The sequence below is a fragment of the Phocoena sinus genome, chromosome 12, assembly GCF_008692025.1.
Source record: "Phocoena sinus isolate mPhoSin1 chromosome 12, mPhoSin1.pri, whole genome shotgun sequence".
NCBI lineage: Eukaryota > Metazoa > Chordata > Mammalia > Artiodactyla > Phocoenidae > Phocoena > Phocoena sinus.
This window is the reverse complement of record NC_045774.1, coordinates 51,605,619-51,628,646: the sequence shown is the minus strand read 5'-3', so window position 1 is coordinate 51,628,646 and position 23,028 is coordinate 51,605,619. Positions and strand designations below refer to the sequence as shown.

Here is a 23,028-nt window from a genome sequence, read left to right as displayed (position 1 = left end):
TATCACCAATCTCACAGAAATAAAATGGATTATTAAGAAATATTACAAACAATTCTATGCCAATCAGTTAGGTAACTTAGAAGAAATGGACAAACTATCAAAACTGACAAAAGAAATAGACAATCTGAATAGACCTATAACAATTAAAGAGATTAAATTAGTCATCAAAAAACAAAGAAATCCCGGGCTCGGATGGCTTCATAGGTGAATTCTACCAAGTATTTAAAGAAAAATTAAAACCAATTCTTCACAAATTCTTCCAAAAAGTAAAAAAAAGAGTGCTATGGACTAAATTGTGTCCCCCTCAAATGTTCATATGTTGAAGCCCTAGCCCCCATCGCAACTATATTTGGAGAGAGGGTCCATAAGGAGGAAATAGAGGTTAAGTAAGGTCTTAAGGGTAAGATCTCAACCTGATAGGACTGGTTAAAAAGAAAGTACTGACAAGAAGAGGAAGAGACATGAGAGAGCTCTCTCCCTCTTCACACACATGCATAGAGATGAGGCAACATGAAGACACAGAAAGTGGCTGTCCACTAGCCAGGAAGAGAAAGTATCACCAGAAAACTAACCCTGATGACACCTTGATCTCAGACTTTTAGCCTCTAGAATTGTGAGAAAATAAATTCTGTTGTTAAAGCTACCTAGTATGTGGTATTCTGTTATGGCAGCCAGGCAGACTAATATAAGGAGGGAATACTTCCCAACTCATTCTATGAGAATGCTAATACCCTGATACCAAAACTAGACAAAGTCATCACAAGAGAACTACAGATCAATGTTTCATTAATATGGATGCAAAAATTCTCAGCAATATACTAGCAAAACAAATCCTTAGCATACAAAATGACTTATACATCATGATCAAGTAGGATTTGTTTCAGGAATGCAGGGTTGGTTTAACATCTGAAAATCAATTAATGTAATACGTTGATATCGATAGAATAAAAAACAAAGATCATGTGATTATCTCAATAGATGCAGAAAAAGCGTTTGAAAAAATCCAACATTGTTTCATGAGAAAAACACTCAACACACTAGGAATAGAAGGGAACTTCCTCAAGCTGAAAAAGGGCATCCATAAAAAAACCTACACTTAACATCATAGTTAATGGCGAAAGACCGGATGCTTTTCTTCCTAAGATCAGGAACAACACAAAGATGTCTCTATTCTTGCTACTTCTATTCAACATTGTATTGGAGGTTCCAGCCAGGGCAAGTAGGTAAGCATCTAATTTGGGAAGGAAGAAGTAAAACTATCTCTTGTATGTAAAAAATTCTAAGGAATCCAATAAAACACTTTTATTAATTGAAATTAATAAATGAATTCAGTAAAGTTACAGGATACAAAATTAATATGCAAATGTCAATTGTACTTTTATACATTTGCATTAAACAATATGAAAATGAAATTGGGGAAAGAATTCAATTTATAATAGTATTAAAAAGAATAAAATACTGAGGAATAAAGTTAACAAAAGAAGTATAAAACTTATGCTCTAAAAACTACAAAACATTATTGAAAGAAAGAAGATCTAAATACTTAATTGGAAAAAAGTCCATGTTTATGAATCAGAGGACTTAATATTATTAAGATTATTACCATCTTACACCCTAAATTCATCTATGGATTGAATGCAATTCTTGTCAGAATCTCAGCTGACTTCTTTGTAGAAATTGACAAGCTGATTCTAAAACTCATATGGATTTTCAAGGAACCATAAATAGCCAAAACAATCATGGAAAAAGAAGAACAAAGTAGAGTAGTCACACTTCCCAATTTCAAAATTTACTACAAAGCAATGGTAACAAAGACAGTGTGGTACTGACTTAAGGAGAGACATATAGAACAATGGAATAGAGTTGAGAGTCCAGAAATAAACCTATGTGTCACGTTCAACTGATTTTCAACGAAGGTGCCAAGATCATTCAATAGGAAAAGAACAGTCTTTTCAACAACTGATGCTTGGATAACTGGATATCCGCATGCAAAACAATGAAGTTGGACCCTTACTTCATACCATACACAAAAATTAACTTGAAATGGATCAAAGGCCTAAATGTAAGAGCAAAAACTTATAAAACTCTTAGAAGGAAATATAGGGGTAAATCTTTATGACCTTGGGTTTGACAAGGTATTATTAGATTTGACACCAAAGGCATGAGCAACAAAAGAAAAAATAGACATATTGAATTTATCAAAATTTAAAACTTTTGCATTTTGAAAGACACTATAAAGAAAGTGAAAAGAAAACCCACAGAATGGGAGAAATTACTTGCAAATCATACCTCTGATAAAGAATTCATATCCAGAGTATACTAAAAAAACTCTTACAACTCAACAATCAAAAGACAACCCAATTTTAAAATGGGCTTGAATGGACATTTTCCCAAAGAAGATAGACAGATAGCCAATAAGCACATGAAAACTTGTTCTAAATCATTAGTCATTGGGGAATGCAAATCAAAACCACAATGAGGTACCACTTCACACTCACTAGGATGGTTATAATCAAAAAGTCAGATGATAGCAAGTGTTGGTGATACTGTAGAGAAAGTGGAACCCTCACACACTGCTGGTGGGAATGTAAAATGATGCAGCCTCTTTGGAAAACAGTCTGGCTCTTCCTCAAATGGTTAAAAATAAATTCACCATACAACCCAGCAATTCTACTCCTAGGTGTGTGTGTATGTATATATATATATATATATGTAGATATATATATTCCCAAGAGAAATGAAATTTCCACATAAAAATTTATATATGAATGTTTACAGAAACACTATTCATAATAGCCAAAATGTGGAAATAACTCAAAAAACTATCAACTGATGAATATATAAACAAAACATGGCATATGCATACAATGAAATAATTTCAGGCATAAAAAGGAATGAAGTACTGATCCGTGCTACAGTGTGAATGAGCCTTGAAATGTTATGCTAAGTAAAGAAACTGAGCCACAAAAGACCACATATTAAATGATTCCATTTGTATGAAATGTCCAGGATAGGCAAATCTATAGAGACAAAAGTAAATTAGTGGTTGCTTAGAATTTGGAGGTTGGGGGAATCGGGGTTGACTGGGGTGATAGTTGCACATATATTAAAAACCATTGAATAATACACTTTAAATGGGTGAATTGTATGATGTATGAATTATATCTCCATAAAGCTGCTTTTAAAAACTCATTGTGGAGGCCCAGTGTTTGGCTGTAAACACATTTTTGAGAGTGTTGTACAGTCAAATCCAACACTGCTTTGGCCACTCGGACACAGGAAAACTGAGCAGCAAAGGGTAGGCATGCATGCTCTGTGCCTCATGCTTTGTGGCTAATGCAGTGCTGAACGATGTCTTCAGGAACCTGGAACTCTGCACCTTCCCCTAGATGGCCTCTATTGCATCTTCCCTCCTGGTCAGAAGACATCAGCAGGAAGGACCTGGCTATGGAGCTAGATACTAGGCTGCTTCTTGAATGGAGCGAGGAAGAGGAAGACTAACATTTTTTGAGCACCTACTATGGGCCAGCACATTCCAAGCCAGTGAGCAGGAGGCCTGCCATTATATTCCCTTCATTGAAAAGTTTTCATAGTCTGGGATACTAACCCTTTTTGTGTCCCCAGTGTCTGGCATGGTGCTTGGCATTCAGAAGGCGCTCAATAAATATTAAGTAGACATTTGGGCAGTGAGGCTGCTGTTACACAGAAGACGTGTTAAAATTCAGATTATAAAGAACTAAATATAAATTCTTCATGTAGATGCACGGTAAACAATGAAAAGAATCTAAAACATTTATTCTATTTATTAAATATTTTAAATCTAAATTAAATATGCCTATGGAAGTCTGATAGTCTAAGGTAGAGAACGCAGATAATTCACCAATCTACACTACAGCTGGAAAACAGAGATGCAGATGGAATATTGTTCCCCTATGACAACATGTGGAAATGGGGAACAAGGGAATATGGACCTTATTGGGTTTAAAAACTACTGACAACCATGGGTGAGATCAAAGGTAATAAAAGCCAGCTTCTGGGCTATGATCCAAATGGATTCATCAGAAAGTAAAACCGACTTGAGAGAGCGTCAAGCAATAGCCCTCTACCCAGCAAAGGATGTGACAGTGATTCCAAAGGCGGCCAGGTGGACAGCCATGGAAACAGATCACTAAGCCCCAGCCGCGGTCCTACACAGCCTGTAGCTCCCAGGAAGCCTGGGAGTGATTAGCAAGTTCAGGTGCACACATCAGGGTGCCATTCAGAATTGACAGATGCATCTGCTCAAACCCGATTAACGCAGCCTTTTCCTCACCTTTATAAATAGGGGTGCTGACACTTACATCATACCTGAGTGTAAAAATGGCTGATACAATGAAGGCCATCATTATTCAACCACAGGACTGAAAAGGACCTTCACAGAGCACCCGGCTCAGCATTTCCCCGAGTGTTAAAATGTGTCGCGCTGGCCCACCAGGGGATGATTCTTGGCGGTACTTAGGTGTATTAGTTTCCTAAGGCTACAGAAATTACCACAGATTTGGTGACTTAAAACAACAGAAATATATTCTCTCCCACTTCTGGAGGCTACAAGTCTGAAATCAAGGTGTCGTCAGGGCCATGCTCTCTGGAGGCTCTAGAAGATCCTTTTTTGCCTCTACCTGCTTCTGGTGATAGTCAATGATCCGTGGTGTTCCTTGGCTGCAGACACACCACTCCAATCTCTGCCTCTGTGGTCACATGGCGTTCTCCCTTTCTGTCTGTGTCTGGGTCCAAATTTCCCTCTTATAAGGACATCAGTCATTGGATTAGCGCCCGTAATCCAGTGTGACCTCAACTTGATTACCTCTGCATAGACCCTATTTCCAAAGAAGGTCCCTTTCACAGGTACCTGCGGTTAGGACTTGAACATGTATCTTTTTGGAGGACACAAAAACAGGTGAACGTTATTTTATTACAGTCATATATTTTAGTGCACAGCAATAAAATATAGTTAGCTCATCAAACTATGATTTCACTGATAAGGTATCACTGCTTAAGATGACTAAAGGCTATGGTTAAAAGAAATGAATCCATTTCAAGGAATATCTTGAGTAAACACTTCTATCGGTTTTAGTCAGACATAGCAAAAATTGTGAAGGTGGTAAATTAATGGTGGAATGCCTTGAGCTTGCCCCAAATTCTCTTTTCAGGCAGGGTGGTATCTGGAGCGGAAAATAAAGTAAATAACTGAGCCTCTTATTTAAAAGCTTCCCCAAAAGAGATCTTACAATCTCCTCACAGTTAGGTCATTGTGCCACAAACCTCATTGCCTGAAATGTCTTCCTTACACCTAACACCAATTCCTCTTGCTTCAGTTAAAACGATGACTGCTGGGTACCTACCCTTTATACTATTAAAACCACTAAGTCATCCAACATACAGGTGAGATGACTTTAATAAAGTGTGGCTCGTGAATTGTTTGTTACCCAAAACCACTATTTAAAGTTGGTAAAAAACAAAAACAAAAAGGACCAAATCTCCTTGGAGAGAGAACTACACTTTTCAAGAGTTTTGTGGCTGACTGGTGAGTGAACACCAGATGGGGCCAGCGGACCTGGGATCATCTGCGGAGAGTGCCCTGCGTGGATCCGATTCCCGCACACAGACTTGTGGTAAACCACAGGGCTGACAGATTAAGACGTTCCCAGTCTTTTTTCCTGGATTCTTAGAAAATCCCTTCTCATCTGAAACGAGCTACCTTGTCACCCTGGCACCTCTCATTAAACAAGAGGATCCAGCCCAGCCTCTATTTAAGGCCATTTCATCGCTGTGCACACCAGCTCAGCAAAGCAGGGTAAACAAGAGGCATTTTATGTGTTTCTCTTCTATAACCCCCTGCCTCTATCCAAGACACTAAGGATGCCACTTATAAATCATTAAATCTTTCCTCCAGAAAAGGATTAATCTGCTTTCATACAATCACAAGGGCATGCTTAAGTAGAAAGGCACAGGCACAAATGGCACATTCAAAGAAGGCTGCCACGTTTTCAAGGTTTGGTGTCTTAGGAACATTCAAAAGAGGCTGACGTGCCTTTTTCACCATAGCTAATCTGCTTGTGGACTATGGTTTCCCCAGCTGCTACGTATAAAGCCTGCCTATTAGGCTAAAAAATACTCTAGAAGACTTCAAACCCACTCAAGCCTCAAAGGATACCCCTTTGCTCCTGAACCTGAACCAGGTCTAAGCCTCCTTGTTTGGAGAACAAAGCTCTAGGGTCTGAGTCAGGAGTGTGTGGACTCCTCCCTCCACCCACACCCCTGCAGAGGCCTGGGGGACGCCCAGCACAGCCCATCCTGCTGCAGTTCTGGAGGGTCAGCTGAGCACCTGGAAAGTGCAGAAACTCCAAAGAGAAGCAGGAAGAGACAGAGGGACAGGAAGGAGAAAGCCAAGAGCCAGAGAGAGAAAGAGAAAGTCCGAAAGCAGCGACAGTGGTCCAGGGAGGAAAGAGGGGCCCACATGGATGAGACTCCAGACACTGCTGCCGGAGGTTTAGTTCAGGGGGTGTTGGCCCCTTTTCAGGTAGGACACAAGAGCCAACTGCTCACAGTTAAGTGAGCTTGGACTATTTAATTTATTTAAAGAATTTTAAATGGCACTTTACTTGGATTCTTTAACCAAATGAAGCCCTGAAAAGCGACACCACCACCGTCTGCAAAATTATTCTCATGTAATCTCTCTGAGTGCAATAATAACCCTAAATCCCAGAGTCTCAGACACTGTTCCTCCCAGCACTAAACAGTCCTCTCTCTCTCTCTCTCTCTCTCTCTCTCTCTCTCACACACACACACACACACACACACACTCTCTCACCCTCCACTCCCCTTTCCTCATATCAGTCACAACGTCCCAGCTGAAGGAGCAGCTGCACAGAGTGAACCCTTTCTACCATCAGCTCTGCTACCTTCCCCCAGGCTGAAAGCCATTGCCTCTCTTGGGATTGATTGCCAGCGGGCCTGCCTAGCCCAGCAGGCCACGTGACCTTGCTCAGGCTGACAAGAAGGTCAGACCACTGGACCAGTGTCCAGAGGGCTCCGTGTGTGAGCGCCTTGGCTCTGCTGTTTAAAGAGATAGCGGCACCACGGATCCCTAGCCCTGAACCCCAGATGAGAAAAGGAAGTAACAGAGTCGGCCTGATAACACCGCCACGTGAATAACCGTGGAATAACTATTCCCCTCTGCTTAACCAGGTGCCACCACCTAAGGAGCACAGTCAGTGAGTTCGGGAATGCAGGGAAAGAGACCTGCAAGGAGAGAAGCAGAAAGAGGAAGGGGGGCAGGAGGGAGAAGGGCCAGGAGACACTAGCAGGTCCCAGTAGAGCTGCCCCTCCCCTGCTCAGAGCCGGACCTGGGCTTCACTTCCTACCTTGAGTGGTTGGGTCTCCGCCACCAGGCAGCTGCATGCACGCTTCTCGCCAGCACCGCCGCCACTGCCCAGCGCGTGCTCAGCTGTGGGCGGCAGGGAGGCCCTGGGCGGGACTCCTCGGTGTCCGAAACAAGCAGATTTCCTCTCTGCCCTCCTGCCGCCTTTCACTGCGGTTCTTGTGGAGGTCTGCAGGTTTCTTTTACTCCGGCTCGGTCCCGCCCCTTGTTCTGGCTCAGATAAGCTCATCACGTTTTCCCTTAGGGCCCCCTGTGGCCTCTTGTCCCAGCCTTCCTGGTTCAAAGGGCACCAGGTCACACCACCTATGAGGCTTAGCCTTTCGTTCTCTTCAATTAAATTTTCCATTAACTTGGTCTCTGGCCAGTATAGATTTTCTCTTCAAGCTCGTCTCTAAGTACAGATCACTCAGCCCTCAGAATCAACCTTATAACTCCTCTTGGGTCCATTTAAGTACATTTATACTTTCCCCCTGACACCTGAACTTCTTTAATCCTTTCCAATGTTGCTGGTTTGCCTGAGACTTTGTCTTTAAGATTTAAGATTTCCTCTTGTGGAAATTTTGCCCAAAGGCAATTTTGCCCAGTGTCAGCCATTTGAGAATAGTGAATGCCCTTTCAGTCTCCAGAGGAGAGCAGGTTCCCTAACCACCATCTCTGCGGTCTTTTCTTTGCTGCTTTGCCAAGCCTCTACCCCAAGGCTTAAGGGAATGAGTTCCCAGAAGGCGGGGGAGGGTGAGAGTGTGGGACCTCCCACGGTCAAGCTCTGTTTCCTCAATAGCCCCCCCTCTTTTTGGTCTTTCATAGAACTCTGGGGAAATTTAAAGTGACCCTTAATCAGGAAAATGTTGGAGTCCCTGGAATAGAGAACACCGTATAACTTTTGGTTCTAAATGGACATCCTAATTTTTAGGAAGGCTTTCCTGTATTTCTCAAGTGGGTGAAGCAGGCTGCCATGGTGTGAGAAGCTCTGTGGAGAGGCCTATATGGCAAGGAACCAATGGCTTGTGGGAAGTGGAATCCTGCCAACAACCATATGAATGAGCTAGGAAGTAGATCCTGCCCTAGCTGAACTCTGGGATGCTTGCAGCCTTGTGAAAGACCCAGAGCCAGGGGACCAAGTTAAGCTGCACCTGAATTCCTGAGCCACAGAAACTGTGAGATAATAAATGTTATTTTAAGCCACTAAGTTTTGGGGTAATTTGTCACACAGCAATAGATAAATAATACAGGTGGGAAAGGGGAATTTGTTTAATTCCTCTTGACTCTGCATATCTAGGTTGGAAGTTGTAACTATTAATTCGGTAGCAGCTAGGATGTATCTGCTATAGAATATCTAATTCTCTGTCAGGAAGTTTATGGGATTTTTTTTCCCCCCAAAATCAAAGGGTTTGCTACTTATGTCTGAGACCCAGAAACTACCAACTAATAGGAGAAAGCTCATGGAGTTTGTCTTAGAAGGCTACTGGTTTCCAAAGTTGCTTTAATTCCTCTTGGCATGGTTTGCCAATTTCACCCAGTTCTGATGCACGGTCAGTAGATACTGGTGTGGATAACTTGCAGATATTACCTTAGGACCCACCACAGGGGCTCAGGGTATTAGTCCAGAGGAGCAGCCCAAGGATAGAGTCTCCAATTACAGCTCCTCTGGGCCCTGGAGATTTTGGGATGGCCAAATCTCATATACTTGATCCTTTGTTTCCATCAGTCCTTGTGCTTTCAGTGTTCTGATGTATAAACCAGAGACCTTGGTCACCATCTCCTTGGATCTCCTTACAGACCTTGCCCATTCCCTAACATCTACTCTTCCATCAAGGCAGGAGCCTCTTTGGACAGGCCTGCCAGAAACACAGAGGGCCTTGCGCACCTGACTCAGCTGTCCCCAGCATCGTCCCCGGTTCAAGAGTGACTCATGGGGGATTGATGGGTAGGGATGTCACATTAAGGACGGTTTCATGGAACAAAGGGGAAGATTTCCAGTAGATTTCTTTATTTGAAGAGAGGCATGGGGGGCAGGGGTAGGGCTGTCTTTCAGAGAATTCCTGAGACCAGCCTTGTAGGAAGAAAGAGTTCATACCGCCTATTTTTTGGCAGCCTCTTTTTCTCCTCCACACTCCCTCCTAGAAGGAGCTCTTCCAAACAGTAGAAAGCCTACTGGGGATTTACCACCATCATCATTCTGTTCCTCAAGTCTTTGGTGTTGGCATCTTTAATCCACAAAATGACTTTATTTGTGATCTTGGACAAGCGGAGCACTTTCTTCATTTCTTTTTGTGTCATTTTAATGTATATACTTTCTATTAAAATATGACCAAATTGGTCACCATGATTCAATAGTAGCCTATTTATCCCATATTTAAAGTACCTTGGGAGGTTCCAACAACTTAATTGGAACATTCATTCATTCATTCATTTAACCAATAATTATTGAATCCTTGTGCTTCCTCAATATCTACAGGATTCAAAAGAGAACCAAATCATTACAGCACAAAGGGATCTAATAAATTACTGAGCATTGTGAAAATTCTACAAAAACCCAGTGTTTTCCTTAGAAGTTACATTTTTCCCTTTTAGCTCAACGTTTTTTGTTTTGTTTTGTTTTGTTTTTTAGCTCAATGTTTTAAAATAGGTACAGATATTATACTTTAATGAATGATATCACTGAAAATATGATAAACAGCTTTTCCTAAATGAACTCATATTGGCACACAGGCAGAGCTAAGATCAGGAATTCTACACTGGCAAACACTCCCTATTCCATTCTGTAAGAGCACTGGCTGGGCTTCTCCTGGACCTACCTGTCCGAAAATATAGGAAGGCCTTTTATATTTGCTGCCAAACTTGCAGACGTTCTTCTTTTCATCTTTCCATCAAAACTTTCTGCAAAGATTCTTAAGAACTGAGCTTGACACTGATACTTTGTTCTCCTTCCAAATGACCCCCTTTCCAATGCATGGCTTGAGAACCAGATGGCTCATTTTGTTCACATGGCCCATGGCTATGACAGGGTGAGCATAGCTCTGCAATATTCTAATCATTGGCCTGCACATGCCTTCCTTCATTTCTTTTTTTCCCCCATCATTTCATATATTATTTAAAATACCAGGTCAAACCACACCTAGTGTCGGTGGAGTAGGCCACTTTGTGTGGGTTTTGTAGGGATGAGAAAGTTCTCCTGGTGTCTAGGATGATAGGCTCTGCCTGTCCTGTGGATGTTGTCTAGCAACGATGTAGCTAGGGCACAAAGATAAGGATGAGACACTCCTTGGGGCCAAGATATTAACCCAGAAGGAGAAAAGATAATTGATGTCCCTGGAGAGCAGTTTCTGCCTGGATTTTGCTAAGTGGGCATTTGTGTTTGTTTTGTTCTTTTACATCTTTGCTAGAAGAAGTGACACAGGGGTACCACAAGCCACTTGTGAACATCCATTTTGTGCGGTCAGGCTTCTGAGCCAGAGAACAGGACACACACACACCCCAGCAAGTGTTGGGTAATGGGGCCCTACTGATAGGCTTGGGAGGAAAAGCAAAGGGCCAGGGAGGAGAAGACCTAGGCTCAGCTTCCACCCTGCTGCTGCCTTTCTGTGTGGCTCTGAACAAGTGGTCTCAGCTCTGCAGGTATCACACGTAAAGGGAGCTCAGAAAATGTTTGCCAACTGATCATATGGATATTCCTGTATAATAGAACTCATGCCACTTGATAAGCTCTATTTCCTTTTAGAAATAAACAACCTTTTGGAAAGAGAGATAAGCTCTGGATAGTCATTCTCTGTAGAGCTATTACATTAGACAAATTTGTAGTTTAACAAGGAAGCAGATTTGATTTCTAGATGTTGGGTATGAAGGTTCAACCACAGCAGAACGTACCGTGCGTGTCTGTTACTCCAGTAGTTTTCTGGTGCCTGGCTCCAAGACCACCAGCCAAGGAAGAAAACATCAAGTCTCAAGAACAAATGTCCTTTCTCATCTCCCACCCCCACCGTCTGTGTATCAAGAAAAGCTACTCAACAAAAAGTAAACAATTTGTTCCCATCGTGTCAAACCTTCAAAAGGCAGGAAGCCAATCACTAAACTAGATCTTGCAAAAGAGTTCAGCTACCACATTGTGGTTTCCAAAGAAGATCTCCCCAATGCTTGGTGAGCAGACAGTTCTGTTGTGTCGCATAGAATTCGAAACAGTAAATATTTACTGTGGACTTGTTACATCTCAGGCTCTGCTGGGGACTGCACGTGTCTGCCCTCAAGTCTACCTAGCAGGGATACGAGGTCTGGACCCAGATTCTAGCAGTATAAGGCAGGGAGGGTATGTAAACAAGGGTCTGAGAGAACAGATCCCTAGGGTCTTCTAGGAATTCGGGGAAGCTTAGAGGGCAACAGAGACCCTGCTGCCGGTGGTGGTCAGGCCACACCAGGAAATTTGCCCGTCATCATTCTTTCCTTTCTTTCACTCTACTCCCCAGCACTGCAAACCTCCTCTTTCTCACCTGGATTTGCACATGTGCCACCATGCCTGACTACTCTGCCCCCTCACGCCGCTCTCTTCTTCTCCAGCCCACAGACACCTCCACGGGGCACCAGATCATCCTCAGCAGCAATGCTTTTACAGGTTTGGCACCATCCTAGCACAGAGAGACGTATTTTACTGAAAACCTGAAATAAATTTACCTCTGGGAGCAGGACTCCGTCAGCACACAATTTCTCGTTCAAAGTGTGGTCCCCAACCAGCAGCAGCACGGACGTCACCTGGAAGCCTGTTAGAAACCAGACTCTCAGGCCCCACTCCAGCCCTCCTGAGCCAAAATCCACATTTTATCAAGATGCCTGGGTGGTACCAGGGCATATTAAAGTTTGAGAAGCATCTGGCTAAAGCTGACTTATAATTGAGACCTTTTTTTTTTCCAACGTTCAAAGATAAGGTAAAATTTCCCCATGATCATCTCAGGACTTCTGACAGAACCACAAATGTTATCAAATCCATGTTTTTGCTTCCATTCTCCTAAAGCATCCAGGGAACTGCTCTTCTTCGGAAAACATGAACATTTGGCTGTCAGTTAATAGATTCGGAGGAAAATGACTAAAATTCCTGGTCTCAAGCCAAGAGCTCTACCTTCCAGACTGGATTCAGGCAGCTGAGTGGGCCTGAAACCTGGTTTTCCCTGAACGCAGGAGAAAGATCATTTGGTGACAGAGTTTATATTTCAAAGGTCTGAGGAAGAGATTTGGAAGAAGCCCTCTCTCTGCTCTAATGTGAGCCCTTCTGTCTTGGTATCCTCATCTTCCCCTTTGGGGGACCCCCTCCCCAGGGCTTCTAGGGCCTCTCACCTCCTGCTGTCCGCGGCCTTCCTCTGCCACCTACAGCCGTGACTCTCAGCTTGGAAGGGACCAGAGGTGACATCTTGCTCTTACTCCTCTGGGTTGCCAGAGTTCACCCTAATGGCCCTGACATGTGGACATCTGCACTTGTCACCAGTAATGAGGAGATCTCTCCATCCAAGCAGCTCCTTCTACTTCTGAATGGCTTTGGCTCTTCAAAGTTCTTTACAATGTCAACCCCACCTGAATCCTGAGGGAGCTGTCTTCTGAGAGTTCCACCTGGTTATTCAGCTGCCAAGTCCTCTACGTGGGAGAGTATCCCTGAAACCCAGGCTTCTCCAACTTTAAGTGTCTTCAAAACACCTGGGATCTGTTGTGAAGGAGTGAGGGAGAGCCACTGAGCTTTTCCTTTCTCAGGTTACGACAGTGCTCCTGACCCGAGTTTGAGTGGCAAGATGTGAGGTTTAATTAACTCTATCTTCAGGGCCACAGAGAACAAATCCACATGACCTGCTGTCATATCCTGGAACAGAAAATTGTGTCTTCCCCAAATCATCCATTTTTTTAATATAGTTCCTTATGTGTCATGGTTTTGCATTTCCTTATTGTCTGATTAACTGTCTTTTGGAAATGTCCTAATGAGTGTTGACAAACCCTCTAACTGTGTGGCACCAAACCTGGAACACTCCAGCTTTGACTGAACAACCTTGGGGCAGAGCAGGATCTGGTTCAAATGAGTTCAAGACTGTACGATCTTGTTTAGGAATGACGTGGTCCTATGGATGGATATGAAGCCTAAAGTCAATGAAGACCTCCATCCCTTCACTTATAAGTACACCTGCCTTTCTTGCCACAATCATGGGAAAGTGGGTAATAAACTAATTCCTCATCCAAGGTAATAATAACTTGATATGTTATCCTTTAAGGGAACTTTGACAAGGCAATCCTAAAGAGGCAATGTCTTAGTCTAAAGGCAAACCCTTTTTTTTTTTTTTTTTTTTTTTTTTGCGGTACCTGGGCCTCTCACTGCTGTGGCCTCTCCCATTGCAGAGCACAGGCTCCGGACGCGCAGGCTCAGCGGCCATGGCTCACGGGTCCAGCCGCTCTACGGCATGTGGGATCTTCCCGGACCGGGGCACGAACCCGCATCCCCTGCATCGGCAGGCGGACTCTCAACCACTGCGCCACCAGGGAAGCCCTAAAGGCAAACTCTTTAGTGGTGTCATCCTAGGCTCCATGGCAAACAGGTAGGAGAGATGTGTGCTAGGGGGCTGCTCAAAGCTTACTGTGCCGTAGCTGCTTCCTCCACCCTCCCTGGGGCCCCAGACACAAGAAACACACAGCGCTTGGTTCTGTAGCACCCAGGGCACGGGGAACAATTTCCACAAGAACTGGAGCAATTCATTTTTTCAAAGCAGCCACAGGCTAGGGAAGGGCTCATGAAGACAACTGGAGTCATTACTTCCAAAGCCAAGCCAACTAGGAAAGAAACCAGCTTGCAGGCAGAAATACCGGCCTCAGCCAAGGGAAGAAGTGAGGCGGCTGCACTACACTTTTCCCAGGAAAAAGACAGGAACTTCACTCGGCATGGTGAGCTTGGAAGGAGAAAGAATAAGGAGGAAACCAAGGCAAAGGTTTCCTCAGTGATCACTCAAGGAAAGCTGAAGGGGGGTTCCTGGGACAGGAAGTTAAAATGAAACTATTTTAGTTTCAGTTTTGCTGAAGCTGCAAGACAATAGTCTCCCCATAGCAGAGTGAAGTGTGGAGCTCTAGCAAAAAGAGGTGGTGGGAAGCCAGTTTTACCTGTGTAGATGACCACCCACATGCAGCCTGCAAAAGAAATTGTAGAGGTTGGAAAGCAGGTTGAATAGAAGATGAACTGTGGAGAGAACTGCCCCATGTGATCCAAGAGCTTCAATGTGGCCGTGTGAATAGCTTGATATCTGTCCCTGGAGCTCAAGAGACACAATGGATTACTGCTTGATTTCCATGAGAAACCAAAAAGTCTGGCTGCTGTGATGGCAGGACAAAGGAGAGGTGTCTGCTGAGATCAGCCTGCATGCCCTGAGTTTGTTTGGGCAGAGGGTGTTTCTAAGGGACCAGATGCGGACCATCAGAAGAGAGATCTGAAGTGAGATTATCTTAGCTCCTTTCCATAGGACTGTCTGGAGGCACAAGGGGGCCTCAGCAGAAAGAAGTTAGAGATGTACCCACAGATGCCTTGAGGCTGTGGGAAGGACTGTAAGTGACCAGCCAGAGAAGAGTTACCTTTGTCCATGTCAAGGAACGTGCAGATGAGAGATGGTAGGATCACCAAAGGACCCATGCAAGAGCCCACAGGCTGCAGAATCAGCTTGACACACCTGCCAGAACCAGGGAGGCTGATGCCAGCTCACAGCGGGATTAGTCAAGTAAAAACTCTCCTACCTCTTGCGTCTCCTCCTTCCCTCACTCTGATCAGGAAGGATTGGGAATCATTATTAGCTAGATAAGGAAGGGGCAAAAACAGAGGGTTGGGCAGGAGGTGGAGAGAAGCCAACCATGCCCTCCTTTACTGCTGCAGGCAACTGGCCTGAAGCAGGGCTGAGCTGGGAATGGGGAGTAGTTCCATCTTTGAGTGAAATTTAAAGTTGGATGATCACACTGACCTGGACATATTAATTATTTACTAGAGAGTGTTTTGTTATCTGAAAGGAGCCAGAAAAGTCACGAGATTGGCCCTAAATTTCATCCACGGACAGGGAAGAAGTGGTCTCACAGGAGACTTTCATTTAAAGGAGAATGGGAGACATGAATTATGGGGCTTTACGATTATGTCCATGGGTCATTGCTTGTTCAATGTAACAATGACTTTAGGGTGTGCGAAGTGAAATCAGATCATCATCTGCTATTTTCATTGCAAGATTCACTGGAAGATACGTGAGCTTTACAATATGTTTCTGAGTCAACTAAGGTTTACAAGAGAGGCCAGATTCTTGACTGTCAGAACCAGAACATTATACATGAGCAACTCAGCCCATCATTTCACACAGGAAACTGAGGCCCAGAGACATGAGAAGACTTTCCCAAGCTCACACATATAGAGGCATCAAGAAAAACACAGAAGTATATAGCATCTGCTCACACAAACTATATTTAATTAGGTACATTTCTTTGTAAAGGCCAGATTTCTTCCTGTTTCCCAGGTCTCTGAGAGTTTAAAGTAAAACTGTAGACAAGGCTCTTGACAGGATGTGAGAAAAATCTATGCTTAGAATCTAACTTTATCCTTCCCTGATGTCCTCCTAGGCTTAAAACACAGCCACTCCTATTATAAGTATCGTTTTGTTGAATGCTCTAAGCCTGTCTGTGAGCACATACCTGCAAATGTAAGTTTTTCATTATTCATACTGGTTACTCAATACCTCAAAAACTTTCCTAAGCTCACATACATATTTGCCTTATTCCAAGACAGGGTCTCACATGGTGCTTGGAACAGAAAAGGTTCAGCAAGTGTTTGCAGAATGACATAATGGTTAGATTCCATTTCACTGTCTATGTGTTCTTTATGTATCAACAACACTGCTTCCAGAGAAAGAAAAAAGGCAACATGCCTGCTCATCCTTGGGAACCTGGAATCTAGAACCTGGACTCATGTTCAACTCCTTGCAAATCCATAACTCAGGGCCGCTAAGTGGGGAAGGAAGGAGCAGCCCATTGGGCAGACAACAGTGTGGCAAGTTTGCCCATGTGGCCTTGCTGCACTTCCCACTGGCCACGTCCCTATGCTGAGCTATTCTGGGGCTGGTGATACAAAAGGCATTCAGCCCCTGGGTCACTTTCTATCCTGTGACGAGAGAGAAACACTCTCACTGAAGGACATATGTGATTTATGGGCAGGTCAAATTCCTGCCCCGATAGACACTCTGTTACACATTTTATTGACCTGGATAGGAATCTGAGGCCCCCAGACAGGACCAACGTAATCAATTCGTTAGCCCTGGTTTCTTCAGGATTTCTTTGTTCCTTAGGCTAGTAGTCCTTCAATTACTCAACGATGATGAATAAATGCTCAAGAGTCTTAATTAGAAGAGAGGAAAAAAATCACTCATTGCGTGTGATGCGGTCTCATTGTCTAAATTCTAATAACATAGGCCTAGAATCTATAATGTCAGCTCTCAGTAGCTGGAGCCATCTCTTCCCACTGCAGCCTGGGCAGGGACCGTCGGGGTGTCCTTGGACCTGGTCAGCCTTGACTGTTCCCCGGGTGCCCAGAGGAGCAGCCCGTGAGCTTCCAGCAGCAGAGCTCCCAGGAGCCCCCTTAGTGGCAGCCTCACCTGCTCCGGGAGGGCGGGGACACCTGGAACCACCTGCAGGCCCAGGAAGACAGACGGGCAAACCCTACCTGACTCCATCCTGTCTTCCTGGCTCTCAGGGGCTTCCTCGGAGGCGCTGGTGCCCCTGGGGAACGGCTGGTGGCTGAAGAGGTCGTCACACAGGAGGCTTCGGCACAGCTTGGCAAGGAAGCGGAGGACGTACCCAATACTGTTCACCACGGGCAGACTCCGCAGGTGCTGCTTCCCGTCAAAGGATGCGGAGACTGGAAGAGCACAGAGACAGCGACTTAGAGCGGGGCTCTGGAGAAAGCCGTCAGCCCGTCAGCCCTGGGGAAGAGGTTTTGGTTTGTTCAGTTTTGTTTTGTTTTCAACTAAGTTGTATTGGGATTTCACCTGTTTTTACACTAATGTCCTATTTCAGTTCCAGGATCTCATTCAGGAGACCACATCGGGTGTAGCTGTTGTGTGAACTTGGTCTCCTCGGGTCTGTGACTGTTTCACAGTCTTTTCTTGTTTTTCATGATCTTGACAGTCTTGAAGAGTACTGGTCAGGTATTTTGTAAAACGTCCCGCGATCTTGTTTGTCTGATGTTTTTCTTATGATTTTACCGGGGTTATGGGGTTTTGAGGAGGAAGACCACAGAGTCAGTGGGGGGTGGTACATGATAGCCACAGTTCATCACTGGGATGTTAACCTTTATCTCCTGGCCAAGACAGTGTTTGCCACATTTCTCCACTGTATTCTTTTCTTTTTTTTGTGGTACGCAGGCCTCTCACTGTTGCGGCCTCTCCCGTTGCGGAGCACATGCTCCGGACGTGCAGGCTCAGCGGCCATGGCTCACGGGCCCAGCCGCTCCGCGGCATGTGGGATCTTCCTGGACCGGGACACGAACCCGTGTTCCCTGCATCGGCAGGTGGACTCTCAACCACTGCGCCACCAGGGAAGCCCTCCACTGTATTCTTTGTATTCTGTTCCTGGGAAATAAGTCACAAGGTCCTACCCACAGTTAAGGGCAGTGGAGGGATTAAGCTCTACCTCCTGGAGAGGGAAGAGTCTCTATATCATTTGGAATTCTTCTATAAAGGAAGACTTGTCCCATTTCCTCCATTTATTTATTTGTTTATTCATCAATATCAGTGCAGACTCAGTATATTTATTCTGGGGGAATTCCCTGGCGGTCCAGTGGTTGGGACTCAGCCCTCTCACTGCCGAGGGCCTGGGTTTGGTCCCTGGTTGGGGAACTAAGATTCCATAGGCCACATGGTGTGGCCAAAAATAAATAAATAAAAGTTTTTAAAATATATATTTATTTTGTGTTGTGGGTTGTCCAATACTATATTATGTATCTTATTGCTAAATTATTCCAATTTTTGTCTTTGAGATCTTACAGACTGACTCCTGTGTCCCTATGAGATACTCTCATTTATTTTAAGCAACTCTAGATAGATAGATCTAGATCAATAGGTAGGTCTAGATAGATATGTCTAGATCTAGACATATAGGTATATTCAAATAGACCTGGGTTCATACTGAGGCCTCCAGCTCTTAACACAGCACCACAGTGTTCAGGGTTCATTCAGCCTAAAGGGGAGGAGTCTTTATAAAAGAACAATAATGTCTCCACAGTGATGCTAGATCAAACTCATTTTCTCTAGGGTGACCAGAATTTAGAAGAAACACCTGGTTCTTCCAGCCCAGAGCATGTTTCTTTCTGTAATCCTCCTCACAGCCCTCTGCTGCTGCATGAAGCTCGCACGGCAGCTCCCAGGTGCAGAACACATGAAAAGATCCCCAGCAGGACATTCTGCTCCCACCAGGGCTCTGACCTCAGCACCAGCACCTGGAAGGCAGCCTGGATTTTTATACTATATCTCTCAAAGGCTAGCACACTGTAAGGGCTGGGGCAGGGCGACCAGAGCTAGTTTTGATTTCAGAGCTAAAAAACAAACAACAAAAAAACTCCACACCCATTTAAATTAGAAATCAAAACAATCTATTTCTTTTGTGTAGCTTTTTATAGTTTGACAAGAGCTTTCACACCTATCACCTCATTTAGGCCTTCTGACTGTCCTGTGAGGACAGTGGAGAAAAGGTTATGACTCCATAATATGGATGAGGAAACTGAGGAGAAGGCCTAGAGCGTTTTTTTCCAGCTCATGAGGCCTATAAGTGGCACTTGCCTGTCACTTTAATACTCCAGGTGACTCTCCAGATTAGGAGAGCCAGCAAAGAGCTGCTTAGATGCTCAGTAAAGGGGTCATCCTGGCCACTCAAACACTGAAAATTCCCTCTTAGGTGGGCACTACTGCTTGCCTCCGATACCTTGAAAGAGTAGGTGTGCTGGAAACTGAACCCACAGCAGGAAGGTCTGGGTCATCAGGCCTGTGTCATAAATCAGTGTGTATACATTCCCAGAGGTGCCTGGATGGTCACATAGTAGGAAAATTCCACCTCCTGGAAGCAGACATGGAATTTGTGAGATCACAAAATCTACCCCTCTGGGAGAGTGTGACTAAGGCAGAGCGTCCCAACAGGTGTGCTAGGAATGGGTCATGGGTACTGCGATACTATTCCCCCTCAGCCTTTGGGGTGGCCCAAGGCCCAGCCACAGCAGGTTAAATTCCCTTAGCCCATGGTGCCAGCACCAGTGTTCACCATTTTCTACACTTTGTGCCATGGGGATGTTTAGAAAGCAGTGCCCTAAGGATCAGGTTCTAGGTGGAGAGTGGGAGAGTCTGACTATTCCTCCTGAGTCCCTCCCTAAACCACCTTGGGGCTAGCACCACCTTGCTGGGCTGCCACATCACCATCAGAAACGTGAATGCCCACCTTGCCACCTCACAACCTAAGGAGGTGGCATGAGGAGGCCCCTCAGCGCTACTGCATTCTCCATGACCAAGTCTTCAGCTCCAGCCTTCCTGGGAATGCTTCAGCCAAGGGAAACTTGGCAGGGCTCTGCCCGCTCATGCATTGGTGCCAGGCACTGCAGAGCCTCCTCCCCAGCACCGAGGCCCCTGAGGCCGCAGAAAAGCCAAGCAGGAGAGCAGGGAGAACGGGGTCAGCTCTCCCAGCTTGGGGGGCAGGGGCCACAAAGAACCCAGACGGGATTTGCTCAAGAGTGGGGACACACGGTACAGGAGGAGCTTTCTCTTAGCACTGGGTCTGCGTCTTGAGCCCTGCTGTTTAGCAAGGAAAAGGACAAGGCCTTCAACCTCAGAGGGCAGTCCAGGATCAAGAACCTGGCTCTCAGAGAGAACAGCCAAGGATCTCTCAGAAGCCTGACAGCAGGACTCTCCTCCTGGCCTCTTTGGTGCAGTACTTCTTTGTCCTGTCTCTGCGCACATCTGCTGAAGTCTCTTAAAAGTCACCCTGGGTCAGACACATGCACCCAGACCTTGCCAAGTTCTATTTTAATCAATTACCAGCAAGTCAGACCCAGCTTCCTGCTCACAGGGAGCTCCAGAAGGAGGGCTGAATCAATCAGAGCTGGTAAAGCTGTGTTGGAAAAATCTCCCCATCTGCAAGCCCTCGGGATCAATCTGGAGTTAAATAAAACACTTATGCTTTGGTTTTTCAGGGCGTAGCCACATTAAAGGCCCCTCTCCCCGACCCTTTCTTAGTCAGCCAGCAGGGTCACCTGCACTGCCCTGTGGCTGGGGAATTGTATCCCTTTTCCCTGGTGATATGGAGGCTGTGTCTATGATGCTGGGCTAGAGAAGACACCAGGCTGTCCCCCTGGAGTCAAAGCATCTTGCAAAGGCCTGGAGCTCCAGGGCTTAAGGGCAGGTGGTAACAACCACTGTGCATGTGGAGAGCCTCGGGTAAGACAGACAGAGCCTCTGAGGGGAAACATTTGAAGGGGGCAGAGCTCCCAATTCTGCCTCAGACTTGTGGTGACAGTTTCCACTCCCTCTGGATGCTGTTGGGTTGGGGTGGAAACTGGAGGAGGGTGGTGACAATGGGAGATGGGATTGACCCTGAAGGCTCTTGTTTAAAAAAAAAAAAAAATGTCCTGTGAGGTGGGGTTTAGACCATGAACTTTCCCCACTTCCTACATGGTGTTAAGTGCTATGAATAAGGAATAAAGCAGAGGAAGGGAGAATAAATAGTGACAAGGGCTGATGTGTTAGACATATGGTCAGGGAAGGGCTTTTTGATAAGGTGGCATTTGAGTAGGAATCTGAAGGAACTCCAGGAGCAAGTCACGTGGACAGTTGGGGAAAGAGCATTCCATAAAGAGAGAACAGCAGGTGCAAAGGCCCTGAGGCAGGAGGAGCATGGTTGGAGGACACAGGAATGAAGCCACTGTGGCCAGAGCAGAGTTTGGGACTCAACAGAAGTGGCCAGGAGATCAAGGAAGTTCCCAGGACCAGGTCACATAGGACTTGGAGGCCCTTGTAAGGATGTGGGCTTTTTCTCAGAGTGACATGGGAGCCATTGAGGGTTTGGAGAAAAGGAGGGGCAAGATCTGACTTAGATTTTGAAAGAACCAGAATCGTGAAAGGATTCTGGAGATTTTTTGAAGTTGATTCTGAAAGGATTCTGGATATATTCTGCAGTTAGAACAATAGGATTTATTGATGGGTTGTAAGTGGGAGGTGAAAGAGGCAAGTCAAGGGAGAGGATTCAGATGTCCAGTCTTCTTATCCAGATCTGGAAGTATCTTCTCCTCAAGCCCCAAGAGACACCTTCGGCACACAGGCTCATTTAAGGACCCTGGAGCCCAGAAGATGGGGACAGACCCTGGCCACAGTCCCCCAAGCCTGATTACAGCTATTTTCCTCTTTGGAGACACACCCATGGCCCTCCTCATACAGCCTGCTCCAGGGCTTTACCTGACACCATCTCACCACCGTAGCCCTGCTTGACCAGGGAGAAGACCAGCTTCTGCTGGTGGGCACAGTCGATGCACGCTTGCACGGCCTGCTGCAGGACAGCCGACGGCCTCTCGGGCCCAAAGTGCTCGGGAAGCTGCTGTACCTTCCTCCTCTCCAGGTACGGCCCTGCGTTGGCTTGCTTGTTGATGTAGAGGCAGACTGTGAAAACAGACCCACAAAGCCCTCAGCATCGAAGCACATCAGGCCAGGGCGGCTCCCGTGCACACTGGGGAGGCCTCAGCCATGTCCCCTTGGCCCTGGTCTTGGGAAAGCAAAGGCCAAAGTGGGACCAGTTCTTCCCAACTTAAGAAGTAAAAGAGGCAATAGAGTCAATCACCTCCAGCTGCCAGGGCTTGCTCTCAGAAAGGCCTCTTGGTTGGGAAGAAATAGGCATGTCCTCTCCGATGTACTCAAATCAGAATTGTAGACAATTATGGACAATTGTGGACCATGTATATAAATGTATTTATGTGCTGGGAACATACACAAAATCTTCCTTCCAGGAAGCTATCAAGCTATATATAATGTTTGCCATTTTTTTTGTTAACCTTCAGTAATTAAAAAAAATCAACATGTTGCTAATTACTCCAAAGACTATATATTCGGTGAAATTCTAAAGAGGATTCTACTTACAATCTCAGGATAATGAACACTCAGCAGTCCATTTAGGTGAGCCCAACCAATGGTCCCCACACTTTTAAAGTAATATACCCCATTGGTAAAAAAATTTTTACCACATGCCCTAACATGTGTTTATTTATTTATAGATTATATATATTCTCAACCGTATTAATGTATTACATACATTTTAAAGATGTAACCAAAAAATAGAAAATTTTAAAGGATGAGATAAAAAGAAATATTAATAGTAGGTGTCATATTTTCTTCCACATGTTAATGGCTCCTCTTATGTCTCCCCCTGCCCCCAGCCCAGGTATGAGCATCTTACCCTGGGGGCCACTAGTGCAGAGAAGCGTTAAAGAGGGACTGTAAGAGGAGACCATTAGGACTTTGGAAGGATTAAACAGTAACAACAAAGTTGAAGAAAATTAGTTTTTATTGAGCACCTACTATATTCCAGGCACTGTATAGCCTTTATCTTGT

At 45.0% G+C, this 23,028-nt stretch overlaps 1 protein-coding gene across 11 annotated transcripts in view; it reads right to left on the bottom strand.

Annotated features, from left to right (window-relative positions):
* SCML4 (Scm polycomb group protein like 4) overlaps positions 1-23,028 on the bottom strand; it is a 106,393-nt gene that overhangs the window by 16,871 nt on the left and 66,494 nt on the right. For 8 of the 11 annotated variants that reach the window (XR_004352517.1, XM_032651077.1, XM_032651080.1 and 5 more), the window contains 3 exons: positions 21,883-22,083; positions 19,370-19,501; positions 17,115-17,309 (listed from right to left, as the gene is read on the bottom strand). Coding sequence is in view for 10 of the 11 variants with exons in the window: in XM_032651077.1 (XP_032506968.1) it covers positions 17,115-17,309; positions 19,370-19,501; positions 21,883-22,083 (528 nt within the window). In the remaining variant the exon portion in view is untranslated. Of the gene's footprint in view, positions 1-7,403; positions 7,871-17,114; positions 17,310-19,369; positions 19,502-21,882; positions 22,084-23,028 lie in introns of those variants that run through there. The other 3 variants (XM_032651078.1, XM_032651084.1, XM_032651085.1) reach the window with 3 other exon arrangements.